We start from the raw sequence: 19,669 nt of genomic DNA on the forward strand, positions 1-19,669 counted from the left end.
ACTCAATTTGCCGGTTCGCCAAATTTTTCGGGAAAAATTTGATTCAATACAAACATATTTGCGGCAAATTACATTAAAAAATGCCTATTTCCGGGCTGCTGAGAGCCTTTATAGTGGTGTAGAACACTGTGCCTTGCAGTAACACGCATAGGGAGTCTGCTGTGGTAGTGAAATAATACTGTAGGTCCCGTATGACATGTAGATGACAGGCGTCGCTCTTAGAATCACTGCACACTTCACTTATTTGGGCAGTCACGGGGCCAAAACTGACCAAATAACTCATGTATGAACTCAGCCTTACAGGTTGATGTTCTACTTGTAGAAGCGCACTCCTTTTACACCGTCATCAGCTGATTCCACATCGATGTCTACAGAACCTGTTCTATTAAATGGGTATACAAGTAGAGCCCCCCTGGCAGAGTGCAGACGGTGTCATTAGTAAATTATTGTTGATGTCACTGATTATTTTGCCCTTCCTCTGATCCGTCAGAACAATAACCCACAAAAAACTGATCCTGTCTGTGGAGCATCCGCCTTCACTCAGTCAGCATTTGCTCAATGATCCATAAGTACAGGAGTGGATGTAAAACAGAGATGACACGTGAATGGAATATATGCATGTCTTCTGTGTTTTGTACCCACTCCTGCTTTTGGTGACCAAATCATAAGCCAATTCTGATGGGACCATACAGGCCTTACAGCTGCTACACAGACAGGATCCATTGTGCGTCTCATTTTTCCTTCCTTCTGACAGATCAGAAGAAAGGTCAAATAAATGATGATGTCAGCCAGGCCGAAAGGCAAAATAGTGACCCAGTCATGAAGTGGGGAGGGTGGGAACAGCATGAGAAGTCCATAGAGTGGATCTATGACATAGTGGGGAGGTTGAAGCAGTATAAGGAAACCACAGAGTGGCCCAATGACAGGGTCTGGAGGTGGCGGTAGTATGAGGAGGCCACTGAGTGGCACAATGACCGAGTCTGGAGGTGGCGGCAGCATCAGGAGGTCGACATTGTTCTAATGTACTTTTTGTATATTTGCTGTTTCGTAATATATACTTTCAGACGTCACACGACCTCACACGACGTAATTCGGTCCATACAGCAAAAGGAGTTTTTCAGTCACCCATCATTTGTACCGAAAAAAGCAAATTTGAAAGAAAAATATTTCGCCACAACGTAATTCGGTTCATACAGCAAAGGGAGTTTTGCATTCACCCATCAATATTACCGGAAAAAAACACTTTGAAAGAGTGACACAATGACAGAGTCTGGAGGTGGTGGATGCAGCAGCAGCATCATAAGAAGGCCACCGAGTGGCACAATGACAGAGTCTGTAGATGGCAGCAGTATGATGAGGCCACAGAGTGGCAAGGTGACATAGTGTGGATATGGCAGCAGCATGAGGAGACCACAGAGTGGCAAGGTGACATAGTGTGGATATGGCAGCAGCATGAGGAGACCACAGAAAGGCACAATGACAGAGTGTTGATCAACCAAGATACTTCTGGGGGAACCTGCCTGGCATGAACAGGCCTTAAGTAGCTACAGACACTGACAAGACAAAGCGTCAAGATAGCTTTGAACCCGGAAGATTTGCGAAGTTCATCAAGATACGTCACTAAAGATTTTACCGCATATAACCGCAGAGCTGACCGCTGAATAAATTTAGTTTTTCAACCGAAATAAGTCACAAAAGATTTTACCGCATATTACTACAGCTCTGAATGCTGAATAAGATTTGTCTTTCCACAGAAATAAGCCACAAAAGATTTTTCCGCATATAACGCAGCACGGAGATGGAGAGGGTATTCGTATTCCCCCTGCGCTATACGGACATCTCAGAAATGAACCGCTGCTTCCGGCAGCAGCTCGTGGGAAGGTTTTTGCAGTGTCCCGGTCATCCGGCATCTATTCGCTCCACTGAAGGATGATTTTGAAAGTGCGTAGAAGCCACAGGGAGCCCCCACGCTGCAGATTTATCATGGAGACATCATGGAGATTTTACCGCATATAACTACAGAGCTGAACGCTGATTACAATTAGTTTTTTCCCCGAAATACATCACAAAAGATTTTAAGGCATATTACTACAGCGCTGACTGCTGAATACATTTTGTTTTTCGACACAAATACGTAACAAAAGATTTTACCACATATAACCGCCGCACTGACTGACTGCTACCGCCGCTGCTTCCGTGAACCCCTGCACCACTACTTCCCGGGTAGGTAGGCTGCTGAGATTCAGGTGCTCTACCCCTGGCACTTTTGGCTCCTGACCTCCCACTGCTGACTCCCAGCCATGCTTTCAACACATATAACCGCCGACGTAAACTGAGAATATATTTTTCTTTTTGTACTGAAATAGTCCAGTAAACGCTTTCAGCAGAAATAAATGCACCAGTGAAGTGCGTTTATTTTTTTCCTTTTTTTACTGAAATAGGACACTAAACTATTTTTCCAGAAATAAATGCACCAGTGAAGTGCGTATACATTTTTTTTTGTACTGAAATAGGCCACTGAACGCTTTTGCCACAAATAAATGCACCAGTGAAGTGCCTATATATTTTTCTTTTTTTACTGTAATACGCTCCTATACGCTTTCAACAGAAATAACTGCAGAAGTGATATATATATTTTTCTTGTTGGACTGAAATAGGCCACTATACAAGTGTTCAGTGAACATGCTGTCTTCCACAAAGTCCAGTCTCAGTAGCCAAGAGTCTGGTCAACAGAATCTTCGCTCTGATCCTCCTTCCTCCCACCATGAAGAGTCTTTGCAAACAATTGATCCCACACTCCGATATTCCGAGGAGCTCTTTTCATCGCCATTCCTTAATTTGGGCCTCTCGCCAAGTCCGCTTGAAGAAGGACATGAGGAGATATTGTGCCCCGATTCCCAAACTCTTGAGCATCCACAGTCAGAAGAAGATGGCGGTGAGGAACGGCAATTAGTGTTTCACGAAGTGGAACCTGAAAAGGTGGCAAGCCGAGCGAAGACAACAGTACAGAGGGGAGGGATCTGCAGCACCACAACAGGCTGAAAGAGGCAGTGGGGTGGCAAAAGCGAGGAGGCGGGCCACACCTAACAGGCCCACAACTGTTCCCCAGAGCACCCCCTTAAGGAAATCTCCCTTGCCAATTAAGGGGTAGGTGTTCCGCAGTCTGGCACTTTTTTGATGAAAGTGTGGACGATAAGAGAATTGTCATTTGCAACCTGTGCCGTACCAAAATGAGCAGGGGCGTGAACACTAGCAACCTCACCACCACCAGCATGATTCTCCATGTGGCATCATAGCACCCTAATAGGTGGGCCGAACGCCTGGGTCCACATTCAGTGTCTGTGGGTCACACCACTGCCTCCTTTTCCCCTGTGTTACATGCTTGCCAATCCCTTGTCCAAGACGCAGGCCCGGATGCCTCCCTCCCTGCACCTGGACTTTTGCAAGCACCATCAGCTAGCACATCCACTTCTGTGTCCCAGCGCAGCGTACAGATGTCCATACCCCAGGCCTTTGAACGAAAGCGCAAATACCCAGCCACCCACCCACAGGCCATAGCACTAAATGCACACCTTTCCAAATTGCTGGCCCTGGAAATGTTGCCATTTAGGCTTGTGGACACTGAGACTTTCCGCAACCTGATGGCGGCGGCCGTCCCTTGTTACTCAGTCCCCAGCAGCCACTATTTTGCCGGTGTGCCATCCCTGACTTACGCCAGCATGTGTCCCGTAACATAACCTGTGCCCTGACCCAAGCAGTTATTGGGAAGGTCCACTTGACGGCTGACACATGGACAAGTACTTGTGGTCAGGGATGTTACATTTCCCTGACGGCACACTGGATGAAAGTTGTGGAGGTCGAGAACGAGTCGTACCCTGGGATGGTACAGGTGCTACCGACGCCAAGGATTGCGGGCCCTACTTCCATCAGGATTTCCACTACCACCTACGTTAGTGGCGGCAACCCCCCCCTTCTCCTCCTCCTCCTCCACCTCCTCCTCCACTTCCACCTCTGAATTGTCATCTTGCAGCACCAGTCAGCGATCAGTCAGTAGCTGAAAGCAGTGTAGCACTGCAGTGGGGAAGCGGCAACAGGCCTTGCTGAAAATTATTTGCTTAGGTGACAAACAGCACGCCACCGCAGAGCTGTGGCTGGGAATAAGAGACCAGACTTAGCTGTGTGTCTCGCCACTCAACCTACAACCAGGCATGGTTGTGTCTGATAATGGCCGTAACTTGGTGGCGGCTCTGGAGCTCGGCAAGCTCACACACATATGCCTAGCCCACGTGTTGAACTTAGTAGTTTAGCGGTTTCTCAAAACCTACCCCAATTTGCCTAAGCTACTGGTGAAGGTGCACCGCGTGTGTGCCCATTTCTGAAAGTCATCTACAGCTGCCATTGGTCTGGCAGCACTGCAGCAGCGCTTGCAATTGCCAGCTCACAGACTGATGTGTGACGTGAGCACGCGCTGGAACTCCACGTTCCACATGTTGGCCAGGCTTTGTGAGCAGCAGTGGGAAATAATGGAATACCAACTGCAACATGGTCATAGCCTTTCCAGTCAGCTTCTGCTCTTCACAAGCGATGAGTGGGCATGGATGTCTGACCTCTGTGAGGTTTTATGCAACTTTGAGGAATCAACACAGATGGTGAGCGGCGATGCCTCTATAATCAGCGTAATCATCCAACTTCTGTGACTACTGAAATGCTCGCTGCCCACAATGACGGCAGACTCTTTGCATGTGGAAGAGGTTGAAATGGAGGAAGACAGTACACAGGGTGATACCCAGACCACCCTCATTTCATCTTCTCAGTGCAAATTGGATGATGATGAGAAGGAGGAGCAGGAGACGGTTGCCTCCACTACACAGGGTAGTACCCATAGCAGGTTTATTCCATCTGTTCAGCGTGGATGGGCCAAAGAGGAGGAAGAGGATGAGGAGATTGAGTCATCCTCCTGATGAGGACAGCGAAGTCTTGTCTGTTGGGACTCTGGCTCACATGGCTGACTTTATGTTATGCTGCCTTTCCCGTGACCCACCCGTTGTACGCATTTTGGCCAACACCGATTACTGGTTGTTCACCCTTCTCGACCCCCGCTACAAAGAGAACTTCTCATCTCTCATTCCTGTGGTGGAGAGGATGAGCAAAAGGGTGCAATACCAGAAGGTCATTGTGGATAAATTGCTCCAAGCATTTCCAGCTGACAACAATGGCGGCAGAGTACGAAGTTTACCTTGGGCAACCAAGGAGGGGAGACTAGGGGAACACACAGCAGATACAACAGAGGCAGGGCAACACTCTCCAAGGCCTGGGACAGTTTTATGACATCCTGCCAGCACCCTCACCCTGATGTGCGGCCTACTGTCACAAGGAGGGAAAATTTTGGGAAGATGGTAAAGGAGCACATAGTAGACCGTGTCTGTGTCCTCAATGATCCCTCTGTGCCTTACAACTATTGGGTGTCCAAGCTGGACATGTGGCACAAACTGGCGCCCTACGTCTTGAAGGTGCTGGCCTGCCCTGTCGCCAGCGTTTTGTCAGAGTGGGTATTTAGTGCTGCTGGGGGCATAATAACTGATAAGTGCATCCGCCTGTCAACTGAAAATGTTGACCAGTTGACTTATCAAGATGAACAAGGCCTGGATTGCCCCTGACTTCTCTACTCCACCAGAGGAAAGCCGCTGAACATAAAGGCCCTTTAAATGTGGCTTTTATGGTGTTATAAATACACTGTATTCCCATGCACCCCTTCCACCACAAAAAAAGGGTATATGGTTCAATATTCCTTTTTTCGTCCTCCTCCTCCATCATATAAACATGCTTAATATGCTGCCCTCGCTCCTAATATTTTAGAGGGTCAGCTCAGCAGCAGAGGGTCACCAGCAGGCCCTTGCTCCTAATGTTTTTGAGGGTCACCAGCAGGCCATCAATCCTAATTTTTCAACAGTGTGTTTGACGCCCTCCTTTATGTGTAATAAAGGGTGTATTGGAGTGCCGGTTCCTTGTAATTTTTGGCAGCCCTTTCACTTAATGCATAGGCTTTATGAGTGTAGGAGTCCCACTACCTTAACAATTGTACCACAATGTGAATGAGGCCCTCCTTTATGTGATATACAGGTTGTATCGGAGTGCCTCTTCCTTGTAATTTTTGTCAGCACTTGCACTTTATATACAAGTAAATATACAGGAAAGAATGTTTCCTAACAAAAATCGATTTTATCTTCGGTTTTGTGCGTATAATTGTCAGTCTGTAAAAGTGGCGTACTACTCGGACAACATCGTTCCAAGCAGAGACCTGGGAGTCCAAGAGGCATCCAGACATCCTCCCCATGCTGTTCCCAAACCCTTTCCGTGGTGTTTCAATCAATTTCTGACCTTTTCCTGTTAACCAGACATCCTCCCCTCTTCAGAACAGGGGGTGCCTGGTTTAATGCTCGGATTCTCCCATTGACTTCCATTGTGTTCGGGTGCACTTTGGTGCTCGATCAACACTACACTATACGCTTTCACCAGAATTAACTGCATGAGAATATCTTTTTCTTGTTGTACTGGAATACGACCCTATACACTTTCACCAGAAACTGCAACAGTGCAGTGCGTATATTTTTTCTTTTTTTAATGAATTACGCCCCTATACGCTTTCACCAGAAATAACTGTAGAAGTAAAATGCATATACAGTGCTGCCCATAATTATTCATACCCCTGGTAACATTTTGACTTAAAGTTTGTTCATGGTAATGCAAATAGATCCGTTCTGAACGGATACAAGCGTTTGCATTATAGGTGCGGATCCGTCTGTGCAGACAGATCCGCACCTAACGCAGGTGTGAAAGTAGCCTTAAAGCTCATAAAAATTCTGAAAGGTAAAGCTCCTATAATGCAATAGAAACGTTTCTTATACATTAGTTGTACTGGTGCTAACACTAAACAAATAAGGACTGAAGATAAATTTTAGCTTTCAATACTGCAGAAATTGTAATGGACTTCTGGATTATACTAGAGGTGGGACGACGAATCCGTCAAATCCACGAATCCCTCGAATCTTGTTGGATTCAAGGGATTCATGGATTCGAATCCCGACCTCATTTACTAAATTCGAATCCGACGAATCCATGACAGCGGGGACTGGTGCAGTCCCTGTATACTAATGCACTGGCCTCGCTCACTGTAGTATAATCTTATGATCTAACCTGCATTGTTAAGTTATAATAATCCATCTGTATTACTTACATTACAACATTAAGTTCCGTAGCAGAGAGGAGGGAGGAGGCAGGCCGGGAGGACGGGCGGGCGGCACGTTACTCACTACGTCACGTGCCTGCGCCGCCCTCTTTATGAATGAAACAGGCGGTACGGGCATGTGAGGTAGTGAGTGACGCACCGCCCGCCCGGCCTGCCTCCTCCCTCCTCTCTGCTACGGAACTTAATGTTGTAATGTAAGTAATACAGATGGATTATTTTAACTTAACAATGCAGGTTAGATCATAAGATTATACTACAATGAGCGGGGCCAGTGCATTAGTATACAGGGACTGCACCGGTCCCCGCTGTCATTCCTAATCCAGATGCTTGTCCCTGTATTGGGGGTCATTCACACTGCAGGGACCCTGTTATGGGGGGGTGGGATCTGTGGATGGCACATAGCATAAGATGCTATATATGTGTCATCCACAGATCCCCCCATCACAGTGCCATCCACAAATCCCCCATAACAGTGCCATCCACAGATCCCCCATAACAGTGCCATCCACAGTTCCCCCATAACTGTGCCATCCCCAGATCCCCCCATAACAGTGCCATCCACAGATCCCCCCATAACAGTGCCATCCACAGTTCCCCCATAACTGTGCCATCCCCAGATCCCCCCATAACAGTGCCATCCACAGATCCCCCATAACAGTGCCATCCACAGATCCCCCATAACAGTGCCATCCACAGATCCCCCCCATAACAGTACCATCCACAGATTCCCCCACATAGCAGTGTCATCCACAGATCCCCCCTATAAGTATTTGGATCACTTTGTTTCTTACACCGTTAGCACAATTCTTATGTACAGGATTCGTAGGATTCGAGATTCGAAAGATTCGATAGATTCGAGAACCTTTTTGGATTCGGATTAGAAAAAAATTGGATTCGTCCCACCTCTAGATTATACGAAATGCACCAAAAATTAGATTCGTCCCACCTCTAGATTATACGAAATGCACCAAAACACACAGAAAAGACCATTTTGAAACATTCTTAACATAAACAGTTTTTCACTGGACTGTGCCATAAAAATCAGGACTGTGGGAAACCAGGTTGTAATTTTGACTGAGAACAGGATAAGTAGATTCCTGTAGACTGATGTTACGGAAGCAGGTATGGATCTGCTGGGCCACTGAAAAGATTTGACTTGGGTTACTCCTAAGGGTGTTAGGAGGCCCCTGTTTTTTATCCTTTCATCTCTATACAGGGATCTGAACTCCACTACAGGGGAACCACTAAGTCGTTACTTCTTGGAGTAGCCACTGTTCAAGTGACTGCTGACAGACAGGGGTCAAGAGACATTGGTGCAGAGTCTGAGCATCAATGGATTAGGCAAAATCATAGTTAAAGACAAGCCAAGGTCAGGGCAGGCATAGTTTATACAATCCAGTAACAGGTCAAAGGGCAAGAGAACTAACAAAAGGAGACCCCTAGAGGGTGAAACCCATGGGGATTTTGACCTAAACTGAATAAAAGCGTTGATAAAATGATACCTCAAAAAAATAATCCCTGTACAGGGTCACCCTTGTTAAGATAAAATGTAACTTTTACTATTTATGCTTAAAGTAAATACCAGTGTGATCCATTAAAACTTCAGGGGCACCTCTATCACTCTATTATGGTGTAAAGATCACATCTATCATCTGATAGGATATTGGAGTGAGATGTTGGCTTAAAGTGAATAAATCATAACAAATGTCCCTAGGACTGCCTTACACCTATTATTCTACACCTCCTAACTTGGCTTAAAGTGCACATATAATTCTGGTGGGGGGTTAATTCACAAGTGTTTTGGGGTGAATCTGTAGGTATCCAGATTACCCAATACGTCCCAGGTCTAGGGGTCTCAGTGTGGTCTGGCTGCAGGGTACTTATTAGATTCTTCCAAAACAGCCAAGGAGCATTCGATTTTGTGATTGCTCACTTTTGTCAGCAGTCATACATGGAGAATACATGGTGTGGAGAATTACGTCTTCCACTCCTAAAAACTCCCCTTACGCCTCAGAGCCTAGGTGTGGAGAGAGCCCTCTTCCACTGCTGGGGTCTACAATTGCTCTTTTCTTACACCCCTAAGCGGGGGAAAGAGAAGGGGGAGAAAGCACACTAGAGTTGCCCACATGCAGCACAGGTTCAAATCCAGGAATCAAGCAGAAGTCAGGTCAGGCAGCAGAGGGTCAAATCCAGTAATCAGGCAGGAATAGAGCATGAGAAACCAAACAGTATAGCAGCACACCTTTGCACACCAGTCTAGCAAGCTAGATACTCAGAAACCTTCCGACAGGTTCTACCACGGGGAAGGGGGGGGGGGGCATATTACAGGAGTACTACAGGGAAATTATTATGTATGCACTACCACTACAGGGGGGGCATTATACTAAGGGGGAAGGGGGGGGTGAAAGCATTATATATACTACAAGGTGCATTATAATATAATACAGGTCAGAGAACTACAGTGGACATTAATAGTAATTTTAACTATAGGGGGGATTTCAATGGGGCTTTATAAGTACTGGGGCTAGTATGTCGGACACTATAAATACTTGGAGCTACTGCAGGGGGTATTATAAATACAGTACTATAGCCACTATAGGACTGTAGGAGCATTATAACTACTGGGGACACTATAGGTGGCCTTACTACTACTGTGAGCTCTATAAGAGGGCCTTGTATAGGGGTCTTGTTACTGATGGGGGTCACTATAGAGAGTTTTACTAGAATTAGAGGCCCTATGGGGGCATTATTAATGCAGGCATTCTTAGGAAACATTCTTGGTATTTGGGGAAGGTATTATAAGGGCCATTATTGCTATTGAGGACAGTCTAGGAGCACTATTACTGGGGGGAGGGGACAATCTGTATGGCACTGTTATTTCACAGAATAGTATTTGTGATTGGGGATAACAGCAGGATAACAAGGTTCGGGCACCAGGAGGTGAAGGGTAATGGAGAAGTGAGGAATCTAAGATATCTGTGTGAAGACAAGGCACATCAAGGTGGTCTGATCTCTAGAGAAGATGAGGAAAGAGAATGTTTACATTAGAGGAGATATCACTGAATATAATAGGTATTTTGTGCTGTATTGTTCTGTATGTTATAGTGCTGTATGTACATCCTAAAATGTCTTTAACAGTAATGTTGGAGGGAGGGGTTGGATTGAGAATTTTTCATTTGACAAAGGTGGAGGAGTGCAATTTCAATTTTTGCCTCAGGCAACAGAAAGGTTAGGAGCTCCCCTGCAAATCAGCCTGCTACTGTACGTCTCTTTTCCCAATCTATTTTTCATAAATACCATTTTAAAGGCTAAGCATTGACCATTCTAATTGCAAAGTTGTTATATTATAGATATCAAATGTCCATGACTCATTGACAATTCTAGAGAGCAATACATAAAACCTAGTGGAACAGAGACTTTTCGATCCAATGACCTTAAAAGTCCATGGATGAGAAAATCTATTGCTATCCTGCGGATGTAAAAGTATTAGGTGGGAATGACTGTTTAGAAGTAAAGGGCAGCGATAAAAGAATAGATCAAAAAATATGAAGTGTTTCATTCTGGCAATATGTGTTATTTGGTATTCAAGACAATAGGCCAGGTTCAGCTTGCCCTAAGGGGTGAAAAATATGTCTGTCATATTATAGACTATAGTACTGAGATGATATCACAAAAGTCAGGATGTGCTCCGACATAAGAAAGGATTTTTTTCTTATTAATATAAATTTGGTCTTTCAGTTCCAAAACCTTAGAAACAGTATTGCTTTCATCTGAAAGATGCAATTCATTCCACAAAATTCTGAATTTAGTCTCACAAACTGATTGACGTTGACTATATAATCAATAAAAGCAAAATCTACCACTTCTATAATTAATTGTCTTATTTTTTTTACTTTTTTTTTTAACTTCAAGCTAATAATCCACAAAAACTGGGTGACAATTCATACTCTACATGATGCCTTGCATGGTACCCTATGTTTGACCCTTCATGATTTTCCATTGGAGATCCATCAGGTTTAGACTCTTAAGTTTCCATTGATTTCTACTGGGAAGTGTGTGTGCGTGTGTGTGTCTGTGTGTGTGTGTGTGTGTGTTTGGGTGGGGGGGAATTGGCATCCATTTGAACACATTTTTTTAACTCATTGAATGCATACAAAAACGTATGTATTTATATTTGGAAATCAGAACAGGACTGGCCCACCAGAGTACTTGAAAATCCTCTGATTAGTACAAACTCTGACAGAGTAATGGACCATAAAGGTCCTGCCCCTATCTAGATGTCTGATTTTGAATTAGTCTCTTGCCCCAAAGGTCTACTTCTTATTGGTTAATTCACACATAACCCATTTTTTCTTATTAATGGATGGGTCCATATGGTAGGTCCAAGGCAGGGCTGCCAACCATCCAGAAATTCCTGGATAGTCCATAAAAAATGTCCATGAATAAAAATAGATGTGTCTGCGATTTTTTTTAGGCTGCTGGTACATGGGCAGGTTACTTTTGGGGTTTATTATTATTTCAGGGTTCCAGTTAATGCTCTTAATGAGTTCATACCAGTATATTCAGCTATAGACCTGTATTACTTTATGTTTATTATTCATTATGTTTTCCAATTTGTCTTTAAAAAAATGTTGTCTATCCATTATTCTGGTATAACGTGTCCACAATGGCAATCCTGGTCCACGATAACTCACATAGTAATAGATATACATAAAGTATGAAAACTTCTACAGAATAACATCCCCAAACAGTTGGGGGCATGAGCTCTTAGTCTATGCAGTATAAAAACTATTTGGAACTACATAGAAACCGTCAACAAACTACTGTCAATGTGTTTTCTATTTCGATCAAGTCTCTGTTCATTATTTAAATTTTATACTGGAGGTCTGAGGAATAGACAAAGAAACTGATTGGGTTACTGACTAGCGATGAGTGAATCGATTCGAAAATCTGGAATCTCTTACCAAATTTTTTTTTAAATTCTGATTCTACCAAACCCAAATTTGGTGTGGTTTCATCCTGGAGAACCAAGAGATGGAGAAAGATGGAGACTTTTCTGGGCAATCAGAGCATTTTTTATTTGGGTAGTATTTGGACCCAAACAAATCATACCTGAATCGAAATTTAAGAAATTTTACCTTCTTTATTACTGACACACACCCTGAGGTCTGATTAACATTGGGGGTCTGAGTTGAGGTCTAATTAACTTTGGGGGTCTGATCTGAGGTAAAGTTGTCTGAGATCTGAATAACATTAGGGGTCATTATATATAAGCTTGAGAAAGGTCATGTGAGAGGACTGAAATGTTGCATTGATCTGTGTGAATAAAGTCCACTTTTCTCACTTTATGCTATGGATTGCCACTGAGTGTCTTCATATATTGTGAGCTCTTGGATCATGTTCGTATATAGTGTTGAGAGAATCGAAATCCACAAAGTGGACTTTCATCCGAATTTCAGAATAAGGCAAATTTGCTGATCCGCAAAACACGGAAGCCTCCCGTGTGTCTTCCGCAATTTGTGGAACGTAACAGGCGGCCCAATGTAGAAATGCCTATTCTTGTCTGCAAAACGGACAAGAATAGGACATGTTATATATTTTTTGAGTGTCTACGTAACGGAGCAACAGATGCAGACAGCACACGGAGTGCTGTCCGCATCTTTTGCGGCCCCATTGAAGTGAATGGGTCCGCATTTTTGCGGCTCAGATGCGGAACAGAACAACGGTCATGTGCATGAGGCCTTAATTAGATTCACCGCAAAGCCGGATTTCCTGATGCTTCGTAGTAGCAATTCGATTTTACCTGAAATTGTGTAAAAACAAAAAATATCATACTTATTTCATTCATTTGCTCATGACAGGTTGGCCGCCACCATCTTGCTTGAAGATCTTGCATGAAATCCCATGCATGGTAACGTATGACTTCACCACTCCGGCCGACGTGATGAATCACGGGCCACAAGAGATTTTGTGCCAGATGTTCAATCAAGATAGTGGCGGCTGGCCAGTCGCTAGCAAATGGGTGAGGTAAGTATGAATCGACATGAAAACAAAGAAACAATGGATGAGGTAAGTATGATTTTAAAAAAAAAATGTAACACTCTGTTGTTACTATCAGATGCCGTGATTAGTGATGAACGCGGCATCTGAAGGGTTCAATGACGGGAAGCGGTGCAATTGCTTCTCCTTGTCATTGCACCCACTACTTACAAAGAAATGCGGTTTGTGACAAAGTAATTCATCACAAAGCAAATTTTTTTTGTAAAATTCAACGAAGCAGCCAAATTGAATTTTGGAATACTTTTCTCATCTCTAGTCATATACACTGGCATCGTATTTTCTTTACCTGTTGGAGAAGTGCTGGCCTCCCTTTTTCTATTGTATTGGAAACCATTGTAACTTCAGTCCATAACTCTATGGAAAACTGGTAATTGTTTCTAAAGCCTTAAAATATTATCCCAAACTACGTGAAAATTAAGATTCAAGAGAGATTCAGCCAATAATAGATGTTGGAAGCTGTAGGTCACGTTCTATGATAAGAGGTATGTATCCACTGAACTCTGGGGTCGAGTGGAGGTTGGACCATGGGCACAAAACGCAACCAGAGTTCGTTTCAAACGAATAGATTTTTTTATTTTTGCTATCGTGACAACGCTTTTCGGGGTTCTGTGGACCCCTTTTTCAAGTCAGTGAAAATGCTGCTGATGGAATGTGCGCTGCTCCCAGCTTCTGGCACGTGCGGCGTCCAGATGCAGCGTTGTCACGATAACAAAAATAAAAAAAAATATTAGTTTGAAACAAACTCTGGTTGTGTTTTGCGCCTATGGTCCAACCTCCACTCGACCCCAGAGTCCAGTGGATACATACCTCATACACTGACCCAGACGGCGGCCTGGCCCCCGCCAAAGGTGAACACGGACGTAATCGGCAGCACCAACCAGCAACACTTAAACTACTCCTACTCGCCTCCAGTACAGTTGCACCGAACATTAGGTGCAACAGCAACAGGTGAGCAGTACGACTCTTCCTGTATTTGGAGGCTTGTTCTGAACCTACTCACCCTATGAGCGCCTTTTTCCTCCTTTGGCCACTTTTTTCTATGATAAGGACAGGAACTTCTTCAGGGCCATGTACAGTGCACATATATACCAGAAAAAAATTAAATAGAGCCGCCCTCACCTGACATCGAAAAGAGCAGCTCATTCTGATACAGACAGAGGTCAGTATAGGAAATGTAGGACGCAGAGGAGCTACTAGACATTCAATACAAGGGTTTTACCAGGGAAATGGCCATGTTGAATGGTTGGATCTGAGTATGAAGTACTGCATAATGGGTCTGGTTTCGAGTTACAATGACCAAGGAAAGACCAATTTAAGTTGAAAATATTATATTCTGAGGCCATTGTATCTTGAGGGATCACTGTATATATAGGCAGGACCTGTCCTTGTGGGTGGGGTCGGCAGTGACACAAAACACAGGCATCAATTGTTAAAAGTCCAAATAAGGTTTTATTTTCTTCATAAACACCACCGGGCATCCAAATTTGATATTCACTTGAGTGAATCCACAACAAAAATTATACATAAACACGCTAACTAAACAGAAGGTAAGCTCACCTAGGTACTTCAAATAAAAGAGGGATAAGACTTTGCACATCCACCATGGGTCATACAGTCTCCAAGCTGTGACCAGGAAAGAGCTTTTGAGGTTTTCATTTATCCCCACAGTAATGAGCACAGCAGCTACACCAAATTCATTTTATACTAGGAGAAAATACTGTACTGGAGTTGGTGGGAATGGCAAGTCCCTCTACCAACCTACTCACCATTCCATAAAAATCAAGGTCCATAAAAAGCTTTAAAGAAATGTGACTCAGCAAAATGCACTTTGCTGAAACAACCCAGCTTTCCTGAATTCTTTTTACCTTACTCATTTCAGCATTATGGGTGAGATATACATCCCCTCCATTACTTTATCATACATAGTGTCGCTATATATATATATATATATATATATATATATATAGATGCAGCCGAGCTAAATTTGATTTTTAACGCGTTAACACATATATACACTGTATACTTTAGAAGATTAAAAATAAATATCCATTTACAATTCTTGCACAGTATAAGAGTTGAACAGTATAATAACAAATGTTTTATTCTCCCTCAATCATCAATGCTATTTGGCAGAAGACTAATGTGTTCAGAAAGTTTATTTTATTCCTGCTGTCCTTTCAGGTTTCTACTGAGTGTAAATTGGAATGTTCCTCTGGGAAATCTAGTTGCTCAGATAGCAGGTATAGTAATATTTGCATTTCAGGATGTGTCTGGTTGTAGTATTATTGACCTGGAGAAGTAAGAGCAAGTCCCACACAACTCATTTCCATTACATGCTACATCCCCAATGTGAGAAGCAAGAAAACACAGAACGCTGCACCGGGCAATATATCATCACCATGCCCACAGGGAAGCTTGGAACAATACAAAGTGAAAATTAAATCTTCACAGAGGAATAAAAAATGGAATTTCTTGTCTGACAAAAGAAGGGAATTATGTTACCAAGAAATAGACTTTTGCGTAGTAAAATTGTATATATCAGTGTGTGCTGTACTGGGGCAGATTTACTAATACTGCCCAATTCCAAGCGGCAGATTTGTCACAGTGGCTGATCCTGGATGATACATGATATGGGCATGCACGGTGGCTTAGTGGTTAGCACTGGGGTCCTACGGTAGGTTTGAATCCGACCAAGGACAAGATCTGCATGGAGTTTGTATGTTCTCCCCGTGTTTGTGTGGGTTTCCCCCAGGAACTCCGGTTTCCTCCCACACTCCAAACACATACTGATAGGGAACTTAGACTGTGAGCTCCATTGGGGACAGCTTGATGCTAATGTCTGTGAAGCACTTCAGAATATAGCAGCGCTATAAAAGTGCATAAAATAAATAAATAATAAATCTGGCACATCTTTAGGCTGTCTGCTCTAACTTTACTGCACTATTTGTTGGCTTTGTTTTCTCAAAAACGCACCAACATTTTGATGCATTCTTTGATACGTTGCAGAATATTTAAGGCACACCCCCTTTCTCTTGCAGACACACCCCTTTACATCAAGTCACACCCTCTTTTTAGACATTGGTAAAAAGTATCTTAAAGCGGGTAATGTATCAAAAAGTAACTTTTAGATTTTTTGGGTCTGTCTTTTTAAACCCAGTTTTTTGTAAAAATGTCACAAGCATTTTGTTAAATTAGTCACACAAATTTACGTGTAATTTTTAAGTCTTTAAATTATAATTATAGTTATTATAAAGGCTCAGCCAGTTTGTACTTCACTGGGTGACTGGAGTATACTTGCGATTTTTTGCAACTTTATTTTTTATTTTTTTATTATTTATTATTTTGACGTAACTTGCAACTTTTACAAAAAATAGTTGCAATGTTAAATCTGGCTGACACTGGAGACCAACTCACAAAACATCTGGCCATCCCTTAAAAATTCCAGTTTGTCAGGCATGTCCTGGTTTGTCAACTGTCCTAAAAATGGTACAAATGAATCATAAATTTTCCGCAAATGCCGACACCACTGACAAAACAGCCAAAATCACTCAAAAATTGTGATGCAGTGTACATATTACCCCCTATGTTCACATATGGTGTAAACGCTGTGGATTTTGGATCCACAGAATATCAATTTGTGTGGAGGATATCCGTTGTGGATTTCACTTTTTGCTATGGATAGGTTGAAAAAAGAAACAAAATCTCTGCTGCGGAGCTGCGGCATAATTCACAATAGACATTCTGTCGAGGAGATTTTTCCCCTTGTGGTCGGACCCTTAGGAAATAAATACTAAGTAAGAAAGAATTTACATCATGCACTATGCATGATTGCAGTAGGCGCTCTCCGGCCCTCCCGCAAACTCTGATGCGGCCATCAATGGCTAACGATTGTGTTCACTGATAAAAGTAGATTCTGCCTGGGTACTAATGATGGCCGCATCTGAGCTTGCTGAAGAGCGCCTACATACTGCAGGGACACACAGCACCAACACCAGGTGTCATGACGTGGGGCACTATTAGCTACCATAGCCATTCCCATCTGTGAACATTGACCAAAATTGACCAGTCTTTGGTGCATCCAGGACATTTTGGAACCAGTACTAATGGATTTTTTGACTCAGAAGACATTGTTGTTCCAACAAGATCACTGCCTGCGCTACACAACATGCCAGCTCCCCAGGCCAGCTTCATCACCAGATCTCTCCTTCATCAAGAATGTCTGGGACTGGATGTGGTGACAGATCTCTCCAGCACAGCAGCCAACAATCACCTTGGCTGAACTATGGGTCCAAGTTGAAGGAGCTTGGGAGGACATATCACTGGAGGAGATCCATCATTTGTAAGACCGTTACCATGCCAGAGTCGCCGTCTGTATCGCAGCAAGGGAAGATGTCACCTAGTAATAATGTGACCCTGCCTCAACATATAACCTGCTACAGAACCTAAAACAAAGGGGGCACCACCTTGGTTGTGTGATCATTGACCGAGCATCACTTGTAATACCTTGTTAATCTGAGCTCAATCACATTCAGTTTTCCTGGTGTTCTTTTTCATTATCTATATATATATATATATATATATATATATATATAGAGAGAGAGAGAGAGGAAAATTCAGGGCAGCACTCCTAGTAATAGGTTGTTTGGGTACCAGCGGTGAAAACACCTTTCCAAGGTGTATCATGTAGAATAAAGAATGACACCGCAGCACATCCGTTTGGTGAAGAAAAGTGGGACCCTTTATTCACCTATGCGACGTTTCGGTCCGCTTGCTTGATAATGGTCCCAGCAAGCGGACCGAAACGTCGCATAGGTGAATAAAGGGTCCCACTTTTCTTCACCAAACGGATGTGCTGCGGTGTCATTCTTTATTCTCTATATATATATATATATATATATATATATATATAATGTAAAAATGGGCAGCACTCCAGAAGGTAAAAAATGCAAAAAACTCTTTATTTACCCAGTAAGGACATGCGACGTTTCGGCTCTGTACAGGTGCCTTCCTCAAGCCTTGAGGCTTGAGGAAGGCTCCTGTACAGAGCCGAAACGTTGCATGTCCTTACTGGGTAAATAAAGAGTTTTTTGCATTTTTTACCTTCTGGAGTGCTGCCTATTTTTACATTTTTTATCTATTTGGATTGTCTTCTGTCTACATCAGGGACGGTGCTGCCACTTTGTTTTCTCTTGTCTATATATATATATATATATATATACACACACACACATACACACACACACAGTATATGAGTTATTGGGGTTTATGATAACAGAATTTTCCCATTTACCGGAGAATACAAAGAAAAATCTTACCAGAGGTGTTACTACTTGAAGCCATACATTCAGGTTCAGAGTAATCGACATCCGCTTCACTGGTGATTGTCACAATAAAATTGGATTTGAAGTCATTGTCACATTCAATTTCTTCTGAGGAAAGATTATCCAATTCAACTCTCACTGCTGACATCATGAAAACCTTTCACCTTCCCCCCCCCCCAAAAAAAAGAAAAAAAATATATGCACCTTTCAAAGGGCAAAGTTGTAAAAGTGCAGAGTTGTGGTCTACAGCCACTTTTTCTTCTTTCCCCCTTCACTCATCGGCTCCCTGTCTCCCATAAGATACGTTAGAAGAGTTTCTAAAAGCGGCACCACCTCGTTGCTTCAATTATTTATTCTTCTGCTAGACTTGAAGGAGTCGTTGTCTTTGAAAGTGCAGGATCCTGTCAGGGACAGCGGAGAGTTTCTGCTGGAGACTCAGATATGGGAACATTTTCTGAGTAAGTTTTCCTGTCAACTTTATGAAGACAAATACAGAGGACCTGCTGGGAGTGTCCAAGAAGGCCGATCTACAGCTCAGACCCCCCCCCCCCCTCCAGCAGAAGAATTCCAGAGTTTATGATTATATTCCAGTACTTTTTATTCCATCATCATATGTATCAATTTTACCAAATTAAAAATATATATAAGTGAAGTTATGTAATGTTTCAATATGCTTTCTATATCAATCCCTCACAGTTTTCAAGATCTCTGCTTGCTGTCATTCAGTAGAAACTTTCACTGCTTACTTCCAGTGGCTAAAAATTCATTGCACAGGGGCATGGATCATTACAGTAGAGATGTTTCTCGTAAAACAAGCAAGCATTTGATGAGTGACAGAAAGCAGAGATCTTGAAAACTGCAAAGAATTAATGCAAAAGGTATTTGAAGGACACCTGTCAGCAGGATCAGTCGTGTTGAAGCAGGAATACTGCCTGAAGAGGTTGATCCTGCTGATTAGGCTACATTCACATGACCGTATGAAGGAGTCCGCATCCGTTCCGCAATTTTGGGGACCCATAAAATGTCATTGTTCCGTTTCATG

General features: G+C 43.1%; 1 protein-coding gene across 1 annotated transcript in view; it reads right to left on the bottom strand.

Annotated features, from left to right (window-relative positions):
• ANO3 (anoctamin 3) overlaps positions 1–19,048 on the bottom strand; it is a 377,782-nt gene extending 358,734 nt beyond the window's left edge. The window contains exon 1 of the mRNA XM_044269272.1: positions 18,622–19,048. Within this exon, the coding sequence (XP_044125207.1) occupies positions 18,622–18,778 (157 nt within the window). The 5' untranslated portion in view covers positions 18,779–19,048. The remainder of the gene's footprint in view (positions 1–18,621) is intronic.
• Between the last annotated feature and the right edge of the window lie 621 nt (positions 19,049–19,669).

This window comes from Bufo gargarizans, chromosome 10 (genome assembly GCF_014858855.1).
Source record: "Bufo gargarizans isolate SCDJY-AF-19 chromosome 10, ASM1485885v1, whole genome shotgun sequence".
Classification (NCBI taxonomy): domain Eukaryota; kingdom Metazoa; phylum Chordata; class Amphibia; order Anura; family Bufonidae; genus Bufo; species Bufo gargarizans.